Source organism: Canis aureus, chromosome 20, assembly GCF_053574225.1.
Source record: "Canis aureus isolate CA01 chromosome 20, VMU_Caureus_v.1.0, whole genome shotgun sequence".
NCBI classification, from domain to species: domain Eukaryota; kingdom Metazoa; phylum Chordata; class Mammalia; order Carnivora; family Canidae; genus Canis; species Canis aureus.
The window spans coordinates 49,817,454-49,842,478 of record NC_135630.1 but is presented as its reverse complement, the minus strand read 5'-3'; the positions used below and the strand labels follow the sequence as shown (position 1 = coordinate 49,842,478).

Here is a 25,025-nt window from a genome sequence, read left to right as displayed (position 1 = left end):
TGTCTGCCTTTCTTTGTGTCTCTCATGTAAATAAATAAAAACTTAAAAAGAAAAAAATCCATTACTTTTTGATTCCCTCATAGTTACCTCCACATGTGTATTCAGTTTGATGACTTTGAGCTTATAAAACAAATATGGGGAAAAAAATGGCCAGTGATTTCCCTACACCAGTGGCAGGCAGCCTAGGTTAGCACGATTCTATATCTAAGACCTGGATGTATTATGTCTTCCCCGGTGTGTGGTATTAGGGCTATTATAATGAGCAAGCCAAACAAGATCCCTGTTTTAATAAAACATATAAACCAGTGAGGAAGACAGATGGCAAATAGATAGTGATTTTAAAGTTTACTTCAGGGGCGTCTGGGTGGCTCAGTGGTTGGGTCTGCCTTTGGCTCAGGTCGTGATCCGGGAGTCCCGAAATCAAGTCCCACATCAGGCTTCCAGCGAGGAGCCGCCTCTCCCTCTACCTATGTCTCTGCCTCTCTCTCTTTGTCTCTCATGAGTAAATAAATAAAATCTTAAAAAAAAAAAAAGAAAAAGTTTACTTTAAAGAGAATAAATAGGTTATGGAGATATAAAATAATAAAAATGGACTTTATTAAGAAATTGATCAGAAAAGAACTCTCTGAGGAATGGAGATTAATAAAAACAGTAAACCTGGTTGCAATTGGCAAAAAACTATTTCAAACTGAGTTGGAGTTAAGTGCATTGGCTTACATATCCAAAGTATGGGAAATGTATAGGGAATATGAAGGAAGGAACTAGACTTATGGATAATTGCAACAGTGGACTTGAATATCCTTAGCCTACGGACTTGAACATCTCCAGGTGTTCAAAAAAAGCCTCCTTCCTTTTTTTTTTTTTTTTTTTGGTGCATTTTTTCTCTTCAACAACAATATCACAAGTATACTTCTACAAACTGCAAGGGCATAGACACTGGCATTACTAGGCTTAGAGATCTCTGGCCTTAAAAGAAAATTGCAATATTCTCTGGAAGTTTGTAGACCCATTCGACTGATTTAGATTTCACATCCTCCTTTTGAGCCAATCAGCAGGGAAAGAGATGATTATAGCAGCTCACATTCAGAGGATGTGTCTATAATTGAAATAGGAAAACAAATCTCCCTAAAGGAAAGCTGAAAGGAATGGTACTAACATAGAAATGAGAGGAAATCTTTGTAAGCATGGATTCCCCTTTCTCAAAATGTATATTCATCAAGCAAAATTCGTGTCTAACTCATCTTAGTATGTCCAACAGTAATTGGTACAGGATTTGACACATAACCAAAATGATGATGTAATTTTTGTAAATTTCAGACTGGGGAGAAAGCCATCATCTACCCTCTTCTGGGGAGTACACTCAAACTATAAGTCTGTAATTTCTTCACAGAAATCCTCTTTTATTGGGTCTGTTTCCTTTGTGGATCTGTAGGAATGTGATGGGTTAAGGGTAGCAAAATTAGTTTTAGTCAACTTTTAGCAATTCTTGTGTTAATGTTTCAGAGGTTTGGATTGTCAGCTGAAGCTCCATTAAAATAGAAAAATCCCTATTTTGTCTTGAAATTTCAATAATTCTTGTATTTTTTAATCAGAATCAGGTGTAAAAAAATCCAAGGAGAGAAAAAGTATACTTATTTTAATGAATACATATCAACCTAAAATTTTCAAGTTTCCTCTAAATGTTGTATTAAAAGAAATTGCTCCTGTAATAGCAGAGAGTTATATAGTAAATTATGCTGGTAAATAATTGGATTTAACCTCAAGTGTTTTATTCTACTTATGAAAGCATATAAATATTTTTATAAGCCTATTAAAAATAAATTTACTTTCAGATCCTTTTGAAGCATTCATCATCTTTTCTATTCGTCATGAGATCAGAAGGATTGATCTTCATAAGAGAGACTATAGTCTACTTGTTCCTGGGCTGAGAAACACGATAGCACTTGATTTTCACTTCAATCAGAGTTTACTTTATTGGACAGATGTTGTAGAAGACAGAATATACCGGGGCAAGCTTTCTGAAAGTGGAGGTAATTTTTAACTGAAAATTCCAGAAAAATATGATGCAATCAAATGGGATTTAGATTAATCTTGCACTTTCATTCTTTATCTCCTCCCTCACATATGTAAAACCAGGAATGTCAAGTATATGTGTGAAGGTATGTTGAGGGAAGGAAATGAATGGTGAAAGCCACTATGCATACCATTTTTTTTTTTTTATGCATACCATTTTCAAATTGTGAGCTTTTCTGTGGATATTTGGTGGAGAAAAATATTTATAACTACCACCTTCCACATACTAGTAGACATATGTTTGTGAGTTAAATGTTTTATTTTTTACCGTCTTTCAGAAAAATTTAAACAAGTAATGAATCGTTACAAGACCACTAATATGAACTAAATGTTTTCATCATAATTTGACTTACCTCTTTTGTCTAATCTAGGCTTTTTTTTTTTCTTTTTGAGAATCAAGGCTCTGAGATAAATATACGTAATAATCTTTTTGAAAATGTTGGATCTGTGTGGTATTTCAAAGCCCAGGTGTTTCTATCAAAATCTGAATTTCTCCTTAAGTCACCTTTGCAATTTTGGAAAAATGGTAATAAACACAATATAGTTATCATATGTGAATTTGTGTCCTATGGAATATTGCAAGAGACTGAATTCAAGCGATGGATTTAGATCCTTGGGCTTAGTTGATTCAGTGTTGAAAAACAAAAAACTGTTAAAATGTTAACAAAAATGCTGCCAATACCATAAACTATGAAGAGTTAACCTATTAGAAAAAAAAAAATCAAATAACTTTTAATTACAAAAGAAATTAAGAAGGATAAATAAGAGCATTGCTTATTTTTATTTAGACCACACTAATACCTTCCTCTCTTAGTTGTAATCATGTTATATCTTATAAGTCTTTGGGCCAAGGAGGGGTGGGGAGTATGACTCTGGGCTTATCTTTAAGGGTCAGTGCAGTAAAGCTATCTTATCTATCATGCTTCAGAGAAGGGTGGCTGCTGACTAGCTATAATGCATGTTGCCCGAGGTGGACTTTTTCTCTTTATTCTACCCGTGAAGATCAATGTTGACACTAAATTGCACTAATTTTAACCAGCACATCATTATTATTCCCCAAATCCTATGTCCTATTTCAAAAGCCAGAAACAAATAACTTTCTGAAATCTAAATATTGTTAGCCTCAAGAGTTATTTAAATATTCCGTTTCCCTGTCACTGAAAGGGCTTAAGAAATTAAAAATTTCTGGTAGGAAAGCTCAGTAATTCTAAATTTGGAGTCTTCTTAGTTTCCCTTGTGCCAAGTAATACATCTTGCAAAATCAGTATAATGCTTAAAAACTTTGCACTGCTCTTAAATTGACATTTTTGGGTTTTGACTGCAGAATTTAGAGCTAATCAGGCAGAAATTAAAAATCAATTGAATGGGTTTTGAGAGGTTTTTATTGTTGTTGTTGTCATTTGTTTGTTTTTGCTTAACAAGTTCCTTGAATGGGTAAAACTATTAGTTTCCTTTTTTTTTGTTTTTTGTTTTTTGTTCTCATAGGAGTCAGTGCAATAGAAGTGGTTGTGGAGCATGGCCTGGCTACTCCTGAAGGATTGACAGTCGACTGGATAGCAGGCAACATATACTGGATAGATAGCAATCTGGACCAAATTGAAGTGGCCAAACTAGACGGTTCCTTAAGAACTACACTCATAGCTGGAGCCATGGAACATCCCAGGGCCATCGCTTTGGACCCAAGATACGGGTAAAAAAGTTTGCCTTTTACGAATTCACTTTGGCATTAAAAAAAAAAAAAAAAAAAAAGATCTTTTAAATTAATATTGAATTCAATTATCTCATAAATTATGAGTAGGATTGCTTACCTTGTGCATTGCATATATGTGTATATATGTATAATTATATGTATGTCTGTGTGTATGTATAATTATATATATATATATCAACCAGTCTAAGTTTATTAGCATAAATTTGGTTGTAAGATTGTTTACATAGGTACTTTTTAGAGGCTAGAAATATCTTTTTTCCAAATATGGGCATTAGGCCCTATTGGAAGCGATTGCAACTCAATTCTGAAGCAGTAATTTAATGAATTTCTCTTTGACCTGCCAAAGAGATGCTATAATTGTTTCTAATAGTTGCAAACCACAGGGCCACTCTCTGGTCCAAACAGTCACAGATGTTAACCGCACCACCTCTTATGTATTTTGTAAGTATTTGGAGTCAGTTTCAAAGAAAGTTAGTATAAGCTTGAAGGACTCCAGTGAGGAGACACTGACTGTTGGAAAGACAAGGCACATGATTCTTGAGAATAGGGTCAAATGTTGAGTAACTCAAGTTATTGCGCACAGTGTTCTTTGTGTGTTCCTCTGGGAAGGAGCAGAAGAGAGACGCTGGTTTTAGAGCCAGAAAACCAGGGTTCCAGTTCCTATTTTGTCATTTATTCCCTGGGGAATCTACTCAACTCTATTCTCTTAAATTTCAGTTTTTTTTTCATAAATAATGGATAATATCTTTATTATTTGATTGTTTTTGAGGAGATAATAAATATGTAGAACATAATATGTAACTGAAAATACTTTGTTATTACTGGGAATTATTTATTTCCTTGGTAATTATTTTGTCAATCCAAAACCATTGTCAAGGCTAAAGGTTAGTAGATCAAGAGTTTTTTGGTTTTTGTTTTTTTAGTTTATTTTTATTTTTATTATTATTTATTAATTTTTCTGTCTCTGTACCTGTAAGTAAGACAAAGTCGAGGACACACCAATGAGGAAGGGAAGTCAGCAAGGATGGAGTTTAATGAAGAGAGAAAAGGGAGCCTGTGTTTAAGTCAGCTTCCTGACCACATTTTCTGGCATGTGCTCTGGTGTATGCTTGAGCTCAGAAATCAATAGATTGGGAAGTTTCTTTGTTCTTCCTTTCCTCAGTTCACACTCAGAAAGTAAAGGACCAAAGCAACTTGCCTAGAGCAAGGTTCCAAACTGGCAACTCTCATTAATATGCTTGCTTTACCTCTACGGTGTTTTACATTTATTTGAATCACTGGCCTGAGCTTAAAATACTGAGACGTTTTGTATACAGTCCTGGATTTCTGGCTTCTTTTGAAGAAACAGAGAGACCTGGCAGCAAGGAGCAAAGCAGTAGCTATATCTTTTACCTAAGGATGGGTTCTCTCATTTATAGTTTACACTTTGCCCATTTCATTCATTAATTCCTATAATACCAGTTCACTGGGAAGAGATATGTTTAATGAGAAATTCCTTTGTTAAAACAGACTATTCCTGGGGTTCCTGGGTGGCTCAGTTGGTTGAGCGTCTGCTTCAGCTCAGGTCATGATCCCAGGGTTCTGGTGATAAGGGAAAGCTTGGTTCTTGTCTCATGGAGTCAAAGAATGAATCTCACAGACAACAGAGAGTGAGCAAAGTGATGTAAGTTTATTAAGCAAAGATACAGAGAAAGCTCTCAGAAGGGGAGGGGCCCAGACAGGGTTGCCACAGGGCTTGTAGGGTTGGTCTTTTGGGGTGCGGGGGAGGGTGTGTGGTCTTTAATTGAGAACCTAGCCAGGGAGCCTACGGCCTTGAGATGCAGTTTTGGTTTGAGCAGAGACTACTGGTAACACCTTCATGACTTATTTCTTTGTGGTCTGGGGAGTTTCTGTGATTACTTACTAGCCATTAAAGGGGAATTCTTCCTAACATTTTGGAGCTAGGGAGCCATGTTTATTTTTTCTGTTTTTACTGTCTTATCTTTGTTTTTTGGGGGATGGATAGGAGCCTGATTCTGGGGCCTTTCAGTGTCTTTGGGGTTCATGGGAGCCCACAGATTTCTGGGAGCCTGGCTTTGGGCCTTTCCCTATCTCTCCCTGCCTAGGCCCATCTGCCCTTAACTCCTTCCTACATCACTGGGAGCCAGCCCTTCATCCAGCCCTGAGCTCTGCAATGGGCTCCTTGCTCAGTGGGGAGCCTGCTTCTCCCTCTCCCTCTGCCTACCATTCCTCCTGCTTGTATCTCTCTGTCAAATAAAATATTTTTTAAAAAATTAAGAGACCACTCCTGAGATTGCAAGTAAATTGCTGATCCTGACCCTTTGCTTCCCATAAAGGCTCATCATCAACAGGAGTTTTACACTGAGTGTAACAACTACCAGTGTGAAATTTTTCACCTATAAGAACTATCTAAGTTGTACCAGCACCTGATATACAGGAGAAATGTACTGTATAAGGAAAAGTGATATTTTGGAGAACGTTGTGGTTTTAGCATGTACACCAACATGGTAGAAAAAGTGAGGGCTCTGAAAATTTATAAATGCACACAGTGAGAAAAACAAAAGGAACAAAACAGTCATATGAAAGTTTTGAAAATAGTTTGACCAAACAAAGCAGTAGATCTGGGAATTGCAACTTTATTTTCTATGGCTTTGAACTGACAATGCTTAGGATAAAATCATCTCAGTTTGTAGAATATCCAACCTGAGAGTAGAAAAAAAAAAAAAAAAAAGAAAGAAAAAGAAACAGCACACCACCCACAAATACTATTTGAGTGAAAATATCAGATACTATCCCGGTGATATAAGATCTTTAGAAGTTATCCTATAAGAGTTGAAAGTACAAAAAGCTAGCATCTGAGTAGAAAAAAACCTCATAATGCTTTTAGGAAAGTTGATGCCTTCCATTACTAATTGCTACCATGAAATTGTAAAAATGATTCATATAATTACAGTCATAATAAGTTTTGTCTTGAAAAATGGGTGAAGAAATATACTTATAAAATTGCTGTTGGCATACATAATCAAAATTCAAATGGCCGTACTAATTCATTCAACTCTAGGAAGAAACCGAAAGGTTGACAAGTTTGGGTGTCGATAGATGATGGGCTTTCTATTGTTAAAAATTATCATACAGCGGATTGATACAATTAAGATATGAAGTTCATATAAATACTTGTAAAGCCTAGCTGTAGCAATTAGATTCAAAAACACAGTACAAATATGAAAATATTTTCAGTTTTGTTTGGGACATTTTATTAAAAAGTCCATAATTATCTTTAAACATTGGACCTTTCATAAAGTAGGCTGAGAGCATAGTAAAAATACATGCAAGCATGAAAACACATGCATACACACACTGAACTGCAAAGCTAAGCACAAGAAAAGCAACATTGAAAAAATAATTTAATTTGATTTAAACTCAGCTTACTGCCTTAGTGCTATCTATTCAAATAGAAACATTAAAATTCTCTTTATTTCTCAAATAATTCATGAAATACATAAAGAAGCTGTGAATCAAAATTGATAGGAGCTCTAAAGACACATTATTTTGAAAATTTTTACTTTAGGATACATCTGGACAATTTTTTTTTTTTTTAGAATTATGGTTTCTGTAAATACTATTATGTTTCCTACTGCATAATAAGCTCTCTAATGGCACACAAAGCTGTTTCCACATTTATGAAATCCTTCACTGCTCTTGGTATATATAATTGTCCCAAATAAATGTTTTTTTAGATAAAAAAAAAAAGCATGCATATGCATAGACTTTGTAACTTACAACTTTTGTAACTTACTTTTTGTAACTTACAAAAACAAAGATACACCTGAAAGAATGAAGTATAGAGTAAAAGACAGCTAATGGGTAATATTAGAAGCTTAGTTTACAGTAACAAATGAATACACAAGTTTGCAACCAGCCAAGTTGCTCCTAAGCACAGCTGAGGAGAAACAACAACAACAAAAAAATGAGCCATAGTATCAGGCCAATAAAACATGTTTACATCGTTTGAGTTTCCTTCAGCTACAAAGGTTCTTTGTGACCTTTTTTTTACAGATGCCAACAAACAAATGTTTTTAATCAACTAGTTTGCTTCCTGGGCATAAAATCCACAGGCCTTCATTTTACATTGTAAGCCATATTTGCCATCATGCCACATCTGTTTAGTATTCTGGGTTTTGACCCAATATCCCAAGTGACAAGTTATTCCAAGATGGCAAATGAGAGTCTTAGGGAGGAACCATTTCTCTCTCATTCCATTTTAAGGGAATGCAGTTATTGTTAAGGTGACCTGAAAGAGTACATGAATCTCCTCTAAACCTCAAGCTTAGTATTAGGGAGTAAGAAGAACCAGGGAGTTCAGAATCTACAAGGGCACTCACTTCAGTTCTTGAATTTTCATTGCCTTTGTACTTGTGGGGCTTCGTGGTGCCTTGCTGGTGTTTAGATTTCATTTGTCATAATAACGACTCTGCTATAGCAATTGCAATTTGTGAAAGCAGATATGGTAATTGTGAAGATTAGTGAAACATCTAAATAAAATTTTAATTTTATCTGGGAATGTTCCTAAATGAAACTAATAAAGACATTGTTGCTTTTAGAAGACCTAAAGATTATAGATAAGTATCCCCTTTTTTTTGCCAAGATCATTTATTTTCACCTTCTGCAGCTTGACCTGATAGATGATAATGGCCCTTTCATGCCTGTAATGATACAAGTTGTTCATGGTCCATTGACCCAATTTAATCCTGATACAGACTAACCCATGAATGCAGGAACTGTAGAATCAGTAGACTGTAGTCTCTTTTTTTTAAAAGCAATTGTGGCTGAATATTTCCATACTTCCTGTAAGAAGAGATAGTCAGTCTTTGTATATTTCAAGAAATAATGATATCATTGAAATGCTAATACATTTTAACCATAAAAAGAAAGTAATAAGAGGAAAATGATTCTTTTAAAATACCACATTATAAAGTATACAAAAGAGTGCCTAGAATTTTATGAAACAATGATCCTTGAAATCAACTTTTTAAATTGATTGTAAACTGACTTACAGTGAAGTTAAGAAAGAACACTTTTAGGGGGACTAATTCTAGAGCATGTTATTTTATACAAAGTATTGGAACTTTCCCCACTTGAATTGATGAAAGATTAGGACCATTATGAGCACTATAGAAGAAACAGCTTAATGCTGCTATGTTTAGTGAAGAAATGAAGGAATCACCTATTTTAGAATTACTCAAATTATCCCAATGTATACTGTTATGGTCCACTGGAAACATACTTGAGAATCTACAGAGCCTATTTCTGGTAAACCTACAGAAACCTATGCAGGATTGTAGAGTTGTGTGTTGGAATTTCCAAAACTATGTAAGACAGAAATAGAAAGTTACAAGGGAGACACCAGTTCTCCATTTGTTACTCAGGCAAAGGACAATGCTCAGAAGTCTTTAGGTCATCAATTCAGAGCCTTGCCTAGTTCTGGTGGTGGCTTATCTACAGATACTCAGACTAGCTATGATTCTCAAATTCACTGTTTGTTTTCAGTGATTATTTTTCCTAATCTTGTCCAGACTTTCAAATCTCTCTCCTCTACCTTGTCTGTCAAATACCACCATAAATTTGATTGATGCTATGTTAGCCTTGTTTCTATTTTAAATCTTATTTTTTTTAATCCTAAGTATAAAGGGAAGCTGACAACAACCTGCTGTCAGTGAAAAGATGTGTGCATCCAAAATTAGATTTGTAGTGAGACTCATAATTCATTTCATTCATTGTTTTAAAGACAGCTACTTAACTGAATAGCCTACCAGCTTTATACTAATTAATCTTTGTTCCATTTGCCCTTCATGGCATCATATTGTATATTAAGTAACTTATAAGCAATATATGTATGTTTATATACATGTTGGTATTTCTAGATAATTAGCTTTTTCTCACATAAAACAATCTAATCTTTAAAAATTAGTCTTTTCAGAAAAAATGATATCTAGCCATGAAATTTTATAAATATCCTCTGGCATTTTTGGAATTCTTACAAATTTGTCTATTATACTAATTTTGAGTTATTAGACTTTTAAACTTTTATTATAGAAATTTCTAAATACACAAAATAAGATGAATTATATAATAAACTTCCTCATATCCATTACCTAGCTTCAACAAATATCAGTACATTGTCCCTGATATATTATTTAGTTTTATCCTTTCTCAGGGGTTTACTCAATTTATTCAAATATTGGTGATTAAACAATGAATCATTTGGATCTCATTTTTATGGATATGATCCCACACCAGGGCCATGAAACTACTAAAGCTACCCATAAAACTAAAACTTAAAAAAATAAATAAATAAACTCATTTTTGGGGAGTCGTTCTTTGAGATAAACCCAATCCTATGACCTACTCCTTTGAATCCTTTTCTCATGGCTTTGATTTATGTTTACTTTATAAAACGAATCTGCCTCCACATATATGCTGGTGTGACATTTAAACTTGAGCATTCTCTGTCTCTCTTTCTCCATTACTTTTACAATTTTGAAATATTTTGAAATTTTGCATTTAAAAAATAATTTCTATGATTATGTGTTTGTGGCATGCTCATGCAAACACAAATCTTTTGTGTGTGCTAGCCATCCTTTGTGCTAAATTGTTTATGTCTATTACTTCATCAAATGCTCCTAATGAGAATGTATAGTTACAGTTTTTATCTAGAGATGAGAAAATGGAATCTAAGATTAAATATGCTGGAGTAAGTGACAGATACCAGTCTTGATCCCACGTAGTCTGACATGGAAACATATATTGTCATAATCATTTAATAACATTTTGTGGATGACCAGTGCTTCAGAGTTGTCTATAAGCTGCTGCTCTTATCAAGAATATCTACATCTTCCTTCTCTGTTCACCATAGGTTTTTTAACACATGTACTTACTAAATTTACTATTTATTATATTAAATTGTCTTTTATTCATTTCATATTTCAAATTTCTCCATCCTAAAACAGACTATATCCTTCTCAAAAATTCAACTCATGATGAATAGTTTACATCACTCCATATTTCCTATATAAACATAATATTCAAAAAAAAAAGAAGATAGATTGAATTGTATTTTGAATTTTGTTCCAGAAGATTATTTCATTTTCCAAGGTAATTTACCAAATTCATATACTTAAGGATCATTCAAAATATAGAAAAATTAAAAAATAGCAAAATTATTTATAATTATAATGAAGAACAAAGGAACTTTATCATTTCTCACCAAAATATTATCAGAACTGATTAGAGGAAAATTTGCTGGACTGTCACTATCTCTCCTGTTCTATGAGTTCTCCCTTCCCAAAGCACCATGCTACTCATTGGATTCTACTACGAAAGTAGAGAAGGCAACTACCATTGTTTGGTTAGCATCCATGCTCCTACTCCTCTGCCAGATGTCTTTCCTTTGTTATTTTATTTAGCAACATGACATTGAAGAGTTAGATATTAAAAACGGTCAGAACATTAAAATAAAACACACACACACACATCAGAACAGAAGTTAGACTGCCCAATTTTCCTTCTCTCTCAGCCACTTATTATCTGTGTGACCCAAGTAATTTCATTTCTTTAAGCTTGTTCTCTCATCTCTAAAACATAGATAACTTTAGCCATAGCCCCATGATTGTTTAAATGAGATAATCTATAAAGCACTGAACATAGTTTTTAACATATAATAAGTACTTAAAAAATATAGTCAGTTGTAATGATTGTGGAATTACTGTGTAACTGTATTAAGTATACTATAGAAACATGCATCAACAGTTTAAACCATTGTCAACTGAACATAAAACATCCACTGCTTAAATTGCGTTAAAAATCAAATGCAGGACATGGGACACTTAATGCCCATTGAGTGGAACTGTTTGTGCATAATGAATTTGTAGAGTCTCAAATAGTATTCGGTTTAAAAAAAAAAAAGTAATGATCTTTACGCATATGAAAAATATATTTTAACAATCTCACGTTTGTGTATACCAAAGTATAATGATTTCCTCTGTTTTCCCTCTGTATCCTCTGTTATATGATGTCTTTCATTGCTGTGAATCTAAATATCATCTCCATACTGCTGACATCCCAATTCATGTCTCCACCCCTACCTTCTCTGAACTTCACCCTGGCATACCACACAGCTTCCTGATGTCTTGAAATCTTAAGATAAAAAAATAATTCAAGAGTAAACTTGATTGTTCTTCAAACCCATCCACATTAAATTTCCAGGTCTTAGAATCTGTCCTCTTCCATTTTCCCCATTCCATGTATGGATTCCCTGCAGACCCTCTCCCTTACCCTTATTCCGACTTTGCTGAAACAAGGAACACAGTCACCTATGATTCATTCTTTACTTCATTTCCCTGTATGCAGTCATAAGACACTCCTGGCAATTCTTCCTCCAAAATATACTTTGAATCCATTCACTTCTCTTCTCTGCCACTACCATATTCCAAACCATTATAATTTTGTTCCTTTATAATAACCACCTGATATACTATACTCTCACCTCACTATCATCCACTTGTATATTATACCATGTTTCCACCTTGCTTACATGTGCTTCTTATTCCCTTGGAATAAAGTCCCAAATAATTACTTTAGCCTGCAAAACCCATTAGATTTTCAAATCCATCTTCTTTTTTCCTCCTTATTCACCACATTGGTCTTATCTCTGTTCTTCATATCACCCACTTTCTTTTCTATTTTAAAGCTTTCATATCTGCTGTTTATTTTGCTTGTCATGCACTTTATACTGTTCTCCTTATCTTTTAGATTCAGTAAAAATACAGCTTCCTCAAAGTGCTTTTTTTTCTGATCACCTTCTCTAAGTAGATCACTTAACTGCTATTCTCTGCCATAATGAAAGTTTCCTTCAGCATATTTTAGAAGCTGCAATTATATATTCATGTGTTTATTTAGTCTGTCTTCTCCACTGGACTCTAAGCCCCAGGTGGGTAGATAATACATCCATTTCCTTTGAGACTGTTCATCTAGCCAGTGTATATATAGCACATAGTATGCATTCAATAAATATTTGTGAACTGAATGGCTGAAACAATAGCATTATTTATTTTTCTTCAGAATTCTTTTCTGGACAGATTGGGATGCCAATTTTCCTCGCATTGAATCTGCCTCCATGAGTGGTGCTGGAAGAAAAACCATCTACAAAGACATGAAAACTGGAGCTTGGCCTAATGGATTAACTGTGGATCACTTTGAGAAAAGGATAGTTTGGACAGATGCCAGGTTTAAAAAAATGATCTTTTTCTTCTGTATTTTCTGTTATCTTCCTCTGATAGCATTTATAAACTGATAGGATGTCTAACATGCATTTATCATGCATACATTAAAATTGGTGGTGATTTTTGGTAGTTTTCATTTTTATGGTGGTGATTTTTGTTTATTTTGTTATGATGGGCTTTTTGTTTCTTTCTATAAATCAGATAGATACCCATAAAATATTTTTTGTAAAATATTTTCCCTGACCTTTATCTAAGTAAAGTGATAATACCAATGGACTATATAAATAAGTTTTGATAAACTGCTGATGTATTTACCTTTCATAGGTCAGATGCAATTTATTCAGCCCTCTATGATGGAACAGCCATGATTGAAATCATTCGAGGTCATGAATACCTTTCCCATCCCTTTGCTGTGTCTTTATATGGGAGTGAGGTCTACTGGACAGACTGGAGGACCAACACATTGTCAAAAGCCAATAAGTGGACAGGACAGAATGTCAGTGTGATTCAGAAAACCAGTGCACAGCCATTTGACCTTCAGATATACCACCCCAGCCGTCAGCCCCAGGGTAAGTGCTGGTTGTGAAATAACAACCCAGAAAGTATTTTTCACCTTAATCATATAATATTTGAACTGTAAAATAACTTCTATAAGTTAATAGTTTATATATATTGTATTATGGAAGTGATTCCAACCTTTATTTTAATTAGCTCAGAATATTTTTCTTTTCATTTCTTTCACATAGCAATAAAGAAATATTAGAAAGTAAGAGTTTTATACAAAGTCCCTATATTTTTAGTCAGTAAAGGGTATCAGTAAAGGGTGCTGCAGGAAGTTGTAGAAGGTGTTGAGATTTGGAATCTATCACCTAACTATGTTCAGATAATTAGATGAGAACACCAAGGACACAGTGACATTTGCCCTCAAATGGTCCCTGTGAAGTATATTGGGAGGAGAAGGAACAGTGTGTAAGAAAGAATGGAGCATCTGCTTGAGCTTTGCTATTTTAAGACAAGTTCATGTGAGCATGTGTGCCACCTCTCCCCATATATTCCACATTTTGGTTCAATAGTAATCTCCATCCCAACTTTGTGATTTCATTTCTTCTGCTCAATATTTTCCAGATGTTCTTAATTCTAAGTCTTTATTTTTGCTTTTTTTCCCCTATGGGATAGTATGGCCATTTGGTGTAACATCAACTCATCCTTTCATACTTCTTGATGGAGCCTTCCCCTTTCTAATGTGTATCATAACCTATGAGAATCTCATTCCAATGCAAATAATGTTTTCTTATCATTAACATATTTTTACTTGAAACATCTGATGCTCAGATGACAACTGTTCCCTAGAGGATACATTTTCTTCTTTTCTCCCTCTCTCAGTGTAGAGTAGATAGATCTTCCACTTCCAGAAATGTGTTAGTGTTACTGGTCTTATGGACTTCACTTCAAGCCTTATTTTAAATTTGTGCTATATTCTCTTCACCTAGATGTAACTAAAAATTCTCACCTCTGTGGTCCATTGCTATCATTTTTCTTTCTTCAATACGTGACATTCCTTCTCTATCGATACTATTTTTTCTACCAAAATTTCCTCATCGGTAAAATTTTCTGTGCCCTCTCTTTGACAGAATCTGGATCTAGTTCTCTTTCCACTTTCAGTTTCTCAGCTTCAATTTTCTTTTTTTCTTTTTTTTTAAGATTTTATTTATTTATTTATTCATGAGAGACACAGAGAGAGGCAGAGGCATAGGCAGAGGGAAAAACAGGCTCTCTGCAGGGAGCCTGATGTGGGACTTGATCCAGGCCCCATGAGCACACCCTGAGCTGAATTGAAGGCAGATGCTCAACCACTGAGCCACCCAGGCATCCCATAGCTTCAATTTTCTTAAATAGATCCTTCTTTGCCATGCAGGAGTTTCTATACAACATGTACTATGTGAGCAATCATGTTAATCCTTTTCTATAGCCCTTAATTCCCTTGCTCCTTTCATCCTACAAACTTAAACAACATAAGGACATTAAGGGGAGAAAATACAGCTTAATCACTTTTGTGCTTAATAGGCATTCGGTAAATATATTGGATTTAATTAAATTGAAATAAAACAGGAAATCATGATTCTGACCAGCAATGGGCCACTAGTACAATAAGAAAAATATATTATTTTCTAAAAACTTCCTTCAGTATGAGAGAGTATCTAGTCATAAACACTATATGTTGATGACAAGCACAGGGTTGATTTTAATTTTTATAAGTGCAAAAATATGTACTTATGTATTTTTGTGCCCCAGAGTGGTATTTTTTGGGAACTGTAATTTTTATGTTTAGAGTAATTTAGATGAATTGGACCATGAAAAATGGCCTGGGTTTATGTATTACAACAGCCCCCTTCCCAAAACAGGATAAATGTATTTTCATTTCCTATCTGATTTGGCCACATTGACGTAAGCCCTAGCAAATCGACAGAATGGAAATGAAAATGATACTTTCAAGGTCTTTTGACATTTTCGTATATATAGAAAGGATGTGAAGCATTCAATGAAGAATAGACCCTTCCTTCATAGTTTCACTTTCTGTGATCATATTTGGTCCAGAAACAAAAAACTCTCCTTCTGAACTATCAGTAGAAGGTCAGTAGTGCCCTAACACTATGTTACAATGCATACGTCATTCACTTCACTTCATCTCATCACATAGACATTTTATCGTCTCGTATCATCATAAGCACAAGGGTGAGTATAGTATGATGAGATATTTTGAGAAAGAGAGATACCACATTCACATAAATTTTATGATAGTATACTACTAGAGTTATTCTACTTTAGTTATTATTGTTAATCTATTACTGTGCCTAATTAATAAATTAGACTTTAGGATAGATATGCACCATAGGTATGTGTGTATAAGAAAACACATGGTATTATCCATGGTTTCAGGCATCTACTTGGGATGTCTCCTCGCCAGAAAAGGGGAGATTACTGTAATTCATTTGGAGATGGAGAGATTTTCTTGACATCTTTACTTAACTTGAAAGATGATTTATATGAGACTCCTCCAATTTGCATAAAATAAGGAAATTTCTACTCTGTGGATTGATTTAACATAGAGGATCAGGGCTGATATATTCTGGTCTTTTATATGCTTTTAGAGAATGTCACCTATAGTGAGACCTTGCTATTTCCTAAATGAAATTCAGTCAGTTTCCAATTTTGAGAATGATCAGAGAACATTCCACTTTTCCCCATTATAAGGATCACTGAGCATATAACAATCATTATCCATCCTGTTTATCTGCTTCAGTGAAGTAACACTTCCATTGCTAGGGTAAAAACTTTTTTAAAAAGATGCAGAAATGTACTGACTATTTTATTACCAGGGTAGAATTATAGTAAAAGTGATGACAAAGGTACATTGTTAACACCACTAAAATAATAATAGCCCTCTGTTTTCTGGTGAATAGTAATGTGAAGCTCATGAAAAAATAATTAATTTTAAAAATACGTGACATTTAGTGCTATAAAATGGAAATATATCTTTAAAAAATTAAAGAAATAAAGGTTAGAAATATTCTTTGAAATTATCTGATCCTCCAAGTAGGAAATTAATGAATGTTTTAACACCAGTTATCATACATTCATCTTGTGCATAAATTTCTAGGCTGATTATGAACACTTAGGCAGAACTTTTAAAAAACGAAAATGTATTTTAGATCTTTGGTTCCTAATGTAATTTTTAAATGAGATTAAGAAGAAACAAGGAGCAATTGTCTGTATTTATTTATTTATTTATTTATTTATTTATTTATTTTTATTTATTTATTTATTTTAATTGTATGAGGTTGCTGAACTTAGAGATAATGGCATGGCCTTGGGAGCTTGACTGCTTAGGTTCAAACCCAAACCCTATAATTCACTAGTTGTATGATGTCAGGCAAATTACTTAATTTCCTTAGGCCTCAGTTTCTCAAATAAATAAATAAATCTTAAAAAAAAAATTAGTTGTTGAAATCAATCATTTTTCTAACCTCCTTTTGTTGAAATTTAGGTTTCATTACTTTTCTTGAGACCTTTTGAATACCTATTATCTCATATTTAAATAACTCATATTGGGCTTAACATCACATTTTTCTATACGTAGCAATTTGTTGAAAGAAAATTATAACAAAAATGTGAATCACAACTCTAAAGAAGAGCAATAGGGTTGATTTTTCTATCAAGAGAATTCAGGTGTAGTCAGATGACTAGACTATTCAAGCTACTCTCAAATGTACACCCATTTTCCCAGGGCCTAGAGCAACAAACATCCTGATGTTTTATATTTATAGTTGTTTCAACAGAGATGTTGAATATCACAGTAATAAATAAAACTATCACTGTTATTATACTATTATGTGCCATTTAGTTGTCACTTTTTTTCCCTAATAATTAGAACCATCTAACCAGATAGTTGTTTCCACCTTCTATGAGAAAACTGAAGCTCAAGAAAGTGAAATAGACTGGCTCAGAGTAATAAATTTCATCAAAGTTAACACCAGGGCCCCAATGATCATAATCAACCCCCCAGTCCATGCTTCATTGTTTTCTAAATTAAAAAAACATTTTTTTAAGTAAGTTTCATGCCCACCATGGAACCCAAAATGGGGCTTGAACTTACAGCCCCCAGATCAAGACCAGAGATGATCCTCCAGATCCTGGAGACCTGAGATCGAGTCCCACATCAGGCTCCCTGCATGGAGCCTGCTTCTCCCTCTGACAGTGTCTCTGCCTCTGTGTGTGTGTGTGTGTGTGTGTATCTCTCATGAATAAATAAATAAAATCTTAAAAAAAAAATCTGAATCTCTGTAACAGCATTCCTTCAATTTTGATGAGAACATACAACTGTTCCAAAATAATTGTCTTAATTTTAAGTATAAAATAATAAAGAATAAGGTCTGGAGAGTAAACATTTTTTAAATATTTTATTTATTTATTCATGAGAGAGAGAGAGAGGTGCAGAGACACAGGCAGAGGGAGAAGCAGGCTCCATGCAGGGAAACCGATGTGGGACTCGATCCCAGGTCTCCAGGATCAGGCCCTGGGCCAAAGGTGGCGCTAAACCGCTGAGCCACCCAGGCTGCCCTCCTTCTCTTTTTTTGTGACCAAATATTATACATATGTGTATGTATATATACCAGGTTTTCTTTATCCATTCATCTATTGATAAACATTTAGATTGTCTCCATGTCTTTGTAAACAGTGCTGCAATGAACATGGGAGTGCATATGACCTCTCCTGTACCAAAAAGCAAAGCAAGAAAGTTTAGAGTCAAATAAGGATACAAAGTAGTGATTTATGTTGACAACTACTGTAGGGACTGAGGACAAAAATTTGAATATAAAATATTGGGAAATTTGGAATAAGAATTTTACATACCATATACTGTACTTTCACACTTGCTAAGATGATCACATTTTATTCCCATATGCTTTTGGAAGATTTATATATACTCATTCTATTCCACTGATTGGATTGATAACTAGACACTTAAACCTAAGTTCTCTATTTTCTACATCTAGTGTGTATTGGCAATAATAGTACAGAGTTGATACTTATGTCCACCTACTGAATAAACACATGGGAGGATGTTGTTTCCTTAGCATAGAGAGTTGTATAAATAAATATATTTATTGCTTTTATAATAAGCGAGAACACCAAAATCATAATTTCCCTTTAAGGTGGAAATTAATAATAAACATTTATGAGGCAATCTAATTTAAATATATTTTAACAGTAAAACACAGCTATTAATTGAATAAATTTTGAGTGCACTAAAAAAACAACAGCAGCAACAGCAAAGTTGATCATAAACCATTTTTGAGAAAGATGTTAGTTTTGTTTAGATAATGAGATCTGGGCTTATATGATTGAGTATTAAATTAAAATTATATCATCATCCTGACTTTCTGATAATAAGGAAGGTATGCACTTATATTGTGTTTTTATTAGTCTTTTACAGGTATTACTCTCAATCTGCACAGAGATTTGCAGGAAATAATTCTCCTTTTGAGAGGCTTTCTCACTTCAAAGCCACATACCAATCTTTACAAAATTCAGATTTCACCTCCTGCATGTTCATGCTTAATACTGCTTGAACTCCCTTGAACAAGCACTTAGAGCTTGTATGATTATTTAATATTTTCCTAACTCTCTTTTATTTTCCCAACTACATTATAAAATATTTGAGTAAAGGAGTGTCACTTACTTATTTATGTCAACTACATAGCTAAATTATTTATAATAATATTAGTAACTGTAATGATATTAGCGTTTGACACTTGCTAATTTTCATTGCAATTCTATGAAGAAGATTTTAGCAACAGTTTTACCGATAAGGAACCTAAGGAAGACAAACACTAAGTGATTTAGTCAAGGTCTAATAGCCTGAGCATGTTTGTTCAGTTATCTGACGTTAAGGAAAGTGACCTCAGAACTCTTGCCTTAACCACTACACTCTATAGGCAGAAGTCATGGAGTTCATGTTTGAAATTCTCCTTGGAATTGTTATTTTGTGTCACCACAGTCAAGTTTTGTGGACATTTACAAGGGACAAACTAATTCTTACCTTCCTGGAGTTTATAGTCTAGAAGTAGAACAGACTAAACTAAAAACGAGGATCAATAAAATAAATGTTACCATGGTTGGATTTTGAATGTAAAAGAGTATATGTATTTTTAAAAGCAATAGGGTGAGGTCCTAAAATACCTTGGGCTGGGCTAGTTCAACCCATCTGTCACTCGCTAGACTTATCAGGGGAGGCAAATAATTAACTTCTGGAGTCTCATTTCCTCATTTGTAGGTTGAAGCAAGCTAGAGGTAAAGAGTGAATAAATGGGAAACAGATTGGGCAGGTAGCAGATCATGGTGGGATTTAAATGGTTCTTTCAAGGAATTTTAATTTTTGTCCTCTGGGATATGCAGTTCTAATGATTTCACACTTGAATGTGCATCCAAATTACCTTCAGGGATCCCTGAAACACCTCCCACTAAAACACAGATTTCTGGGCGGTACTTGAAAAGCTTTTGATCCAATAGGTCAGGGATATGGCTTGAGATTTTGCCTAAAATGCTTACTGTTGGGCTTTTCACAAAGTTTGTTGATTCCTGCCTTAAATAAATCCCATGGGCTTTGAAATATTTTGATCATGAAGCCAATTATAGAAACTAGAAAAACAAAGCCATCTCAAATTCTTCCTTTCCTTTTCAATCTCTCCCACTCCACAACTTCTATTACTATTATCATTTTTTTAAATTGATTTTACTTCCAAGTGTATCTCACTCATACCATTCTCTCTGCTTTTATGACCATCTCCCAGATTTTGGCATCAGCTACCTCCTGATCTATAGAAGTAGCCTCCTTATCAGTCTCCTACCTGTAGTGCTCTCTCCACAATCCATCCTTCACACAGATGGAGTCAAGTTTCTAAGCACTCAGCTCTGCTCTTTTCACTCCTTTGGCCACATATTTAAAACTTATTTTCTCCTTCACTTAGGACTGTGGTACTCTAGGCAATATCAGCATCCTGTGGGAACTTGTGAAAATGCTTGGAACTATGGTATCTTACTTTAAGAAAGATAAAGACATAAATGTATTCATTGGATTTGGTGACTTAAGTACAGGCAGCCATTATTTAGAACAATTTCAGTGGATTTGTTTGCCTATGTCCTAGTGATCATAAGTATGTCTGAAGCTAGATATTATTATGAATTTTCAACTCTTTTTACTAAAAAATTATTAAACAAAAGAACTATGTTTTTAAGTTACACATGTAAGTGTGAAAAAGAACCTTCATAATAATTAGCTTACGCTAATTAATTACAACAGTTAATTAATTAATTACAACACTAATGTTGTAATCAGGAGGAAGACTCTAGAGCCAGACTGTTTCGGTTCACATTTTAATTTTATCCTATCCTGACCGCATGACCATTACCTATCCTAGTTTCTTCATCTGTAAAATGGAATCATTGCAGAAGATTAAACACATTAGTTTCTTTTTAAAGCACTTAGAAGATACCTGGCAAATACAAAGCACAATATAAATGTTGTTAAGTAAAGAATAGATAGAAAAATAGACAGATAGATGGATAGATGGATAGATAGATCGATAGATTGATAGATAGATAGACACACACACAATTTCCTTAGTTGCTTTCTTTTACCCATCAGTATCCCTCCCCACCCTTGTAAGAGGAGTTGTTTGTAAACATGGAGAAAGTAACTTTCTTCTTTTATATGCAAATCTTCTCCCATCCAGCAGACTGTACTTCTCAGTGTCCTCTCTCAGCTCAAAGGTGATTTGAAGTTGTGATTTGATATCAAGTGGAGTTCAGTATTTTTCATGAATCCAGAAAGATTCCACCACACTGATGATGTTGCTGTTGTTGTTTTCAGTTTTCTTCTGTATTTCTTTAGCTGCTGTGATTGCAATTGTTCCTGAAATAATTCAAGTATATGATTGTCACTTTAAATATAGAGTGTGGCAAATAATTTATTTATTAGACTTGCACTAATTACAGATGTTTTCCCTTTCTGAAGAAACTTTTATCTTTCTGAAAAGAACTCAATTCAGTGGGGACCTAATAAATATTTGTCTATATAAATAGTACTGTTTTCTGGGTACCATTTTATTTTACTTTCAAAGACAAGCTACTGACTCAATCATCCCTTTCAATTTTGTTCTTGAAATCCATAGTGACTGGCAAATGTGCAAACTATTTTATGTAACATATTAATGACAATATCCCTTGGCAAAATCAAAACCCAGAGACAAAATGAATGAGACATGAAGAATTTATTCCCAGTTACAACAAGAATTAGATTAATTAGATTAAAAAAATTATACTCGAAGGCAGTATCCATCCCACACCCCTGCTTAGTAAAGCATCCATAAATCGTTAAAAGAAGGAATAAGTTTAAGGGAATTGGTTCATTTAGAGGGTTAGTATGTATAATGGTTAGAAGCTCATACTCTAGAATCTGAAACCTATTTCCCTCTTAATAGTTCTGTGATTGTAAGTCCTTTTTTACCCTTTTGAAAATTAAGTTTACTCTTCTATAAAATGGGGATAATTTATTTTTATAAATAGAACTGACTTGTAAGAAGAATAAAGGAAATAAGGTTTACAAAGCACTGAGCACATTTTCAAGCATATTGTGATAAAAATGAATTATTCCATTTTGGAACCTTTACTCTTCCTATCAATTTTTATCTCAATTGCCTATTATGTTATGACAATATAAGGAGAATTGTGGTCTGTTTCTCAAAGAGTAGCTTTGACATTGAAATGATATAAGAGCCTACAATTGCTTCAGAAAAATATTTCTATAGAAAATGAAACTTTTATTTACAATATTTGTATGAAAATTAGCTTATCTTATTTTGAAAAAAAATGGATTCTAGATTCTAAGAATATTAATAATAGCATTGCTGCTGTAGGGTACAAAATGTCACTTTTAAAACTTAAGAAGGAGGAATTCCATTTGGAGTTGTAAATATATTCAATCATAGGCTACATTTATCAAATTAATAAAAAGGTTTAAGAAAAAAAAGAAATACTCGTGAAACCATGTTTCAATGTGATGGAAGTGAATCTCAATTATTTATAAATCACTTAAGCTGTCTAGTTCTACAGTTTACATATCAAGACCTAACTACCTGTCATAAAAACCAAATTGCCTCTCTTTCCACATATTTATGTATTTATTTAAATGTACATGTATGTAAATGTATATATACATATATCTGTATGTATATAATTTATGTGTCCTTCTATCCTACATATTAATGGTATTAAAAATATTGTTTTTCCTGTTTTGTTTTCTTTTTTGAGAGGGAGTAGAGTGTAGGGACAGAGAGAGAGAATCTTATACAGGCTCCACGCCTAACATGGAGCTGGATGTGGGGCTAGATCTTACAACCTTGAGATCATGACCTGAGCCGAAATTAAGAGTCAGACCCTTAACCAACTGAGCTACTCAGGCACCACATCCCCTACTTAAAAGTATCTCTTTATTTCAAATATTTATATACTGTCAATGGGGGATTTATTTAATTTTGTGTGAATTCTATTTTAAAATGAAAATATTTCTAAAAATATTTAGCTGATGTGAAATAGTTAAATCAAAAAGGCTTTCACCTTTACTTGTAGTTGGTATCAGCAACTTTGAAGAGATGCAAATTGAAGTGAAGTGAAGTGAAAGGGCAGATGATAGCAAAGCAAGGAGGAATTTTTGAGATTTGAGTAAACCTGTGGGGCCTCTAGAATGAGGTGCTTAGAACTTCATTCAGTACTAAGAGCTTGGTAGAAGAGAAAAAGGAAATGAACAATGGAGAAGAAAAATGAGAGTTGAAACAAGCCAAAGACATGTTGCTACCTCATTCCAACTATTGATATAAAAAGACACAGTGGAACTCATTTTCTCCTCTTATAATTTTTTTTTTTCCTGTAACACATGGTCCTCTCCTCTGGGTACCAATTATATAGACTAGCACCCACTTTAGTTTCTTAATGAATCCTTCTGTGTTATCTTAAAACCATATTATAAATTAATGGGTTTTGTTGGTTCATCTGAAAAATTTGATTACCATTTCTATTATTATTTCTTTGGCAAAATATAACAGAAATATCAAACAACTAACATGCAACTTATATGCAGGTAGTAAGTACATTATATGTACTTACTACTTATATGCAGGTAGTACATTATAAATTGCTACTTTTTATTTTTTTTATTTATTTTTTTTTAATTTTTTTTTATTATTATTTATTTATGATAGTCAGAGAGAGAGAGAGAGGCAGAGACACAGGCAGAGGGAGAAGCAGGCTCCATGCACTGGGAGCCCGATGTGGGATTCGATCCCGGGTCTCCAGGATCGCGCCCTGGGCCAAAGGCAGGCGCCAAACCGCTGCGCCACCCAGGGATCCCCATAAATTGTTACTTTTTAAATATGTACTCTCCCTTGGAGCACTAGAAGAGATTAGTAAAAAAGGAATCATCAAAATTCTTTCTTCCTCAGTATGCTATTTGATGTACTTGCCTAAGTCTTGTGAACCTAAGTGATTGAGAGCTCTGAATTCATTGAAATCCACTAAATACTGAATCCATGGTCCTACTCCAAGGTCAGGACTTTTCAGCCTTTCCATTGTTCACATTTTCCATCAGATAATTCCTAGTTGTGGGGTGGAGAGGGCCTTTCCCTTGTATTGCAGGAAGTTTATTAGCATCCCTGGCTACTAGTATTCCAGTACTATCCCCAGTCAACCAAAAATGTCTCCACACACTCCCAAAAGTCCCCTCAGTGGGTGGGTAGGAGATCCCCACTAACACCATCACCAGTGGTTGAAAAACCACTATTTTAGATAAGAAGGATTTTTGCAATTATCAAATTATCATAAACACAGAAATTTTGATGCTTATTCAATCAAATCATACAGCAAGTACAATAAAAAGCAACCGAATTAAGATATCAGAAAGATACCTAAAGTCACTTCTTCAGAATAACTGAAAACTCATTGGTATTTTAAGATACATATCACCACTAAATGTAACATGATATTACATGTTTGTTTTTATCCTTTTAAAAAGGACTTTGCACAAATAAATGGAAATAGTATTTGAGGCTTTTAGAATTTTTCTCATTGAAATACAGATATTTTATGGAAGATCAGATAAGATGTTTTGGACATTTTATTTTCTACTTCATAAAACTAGAGTCCAGTATAAAATTAATCCATAAAATATGTTATAATTTGGTGAAAGAAGCTACTACAATTGCTGGGATCTGGTGAAATTAAAGCAATAAGTATATCTTTCACTTGCACATATTTTATTATATGTGTATGTTTTGAATAAGGAATTCATTCTACTTCTTCAATATCAAATGTTAAAATTATAGTTTGAAGGTATTTGTCAAAAGTAAAAT

The 25,025-nt window shown here is 33.9% G+C and overlaps 1 protein-coding gene across 10 annotated transcripts in view; it reads left to right on the top strand.

The window, feature by feature from the left end:
* Positions 1 to 25,025, top strand: part of LRP1B (LDL receptor related protein 1B) — a 1,828,472-nt gene that overhangs the window by 1,214,399 nt on the left and 589,048 nt on the right. For all 10 annotated transcript variants that reach the window (XM_077861563.1, XM_077861564.1, XM_077861559.1 and 7 more), the window contains 4 exons: positions 1,833 to 2,030; positions 3,559 to 3,763; positions 12,902 to 13,066; positions 13,387 to 13,631. In XM_077861563.1, the coding sequence (XP_077717689.1) occupies positions 1,833 to 2,030; positions 3,559 to 3,763; positions 12,902 to 13,066; positions 13,387 to 13,631 (813 nt within the window). The remainder of the gene's footprint in view (positions 1 to 1,832; positions 2,031 to 3,558; positions 3,764 to 12,901; positions 13,067 to 13,386; positions 13,632 to 25,025) is intronic.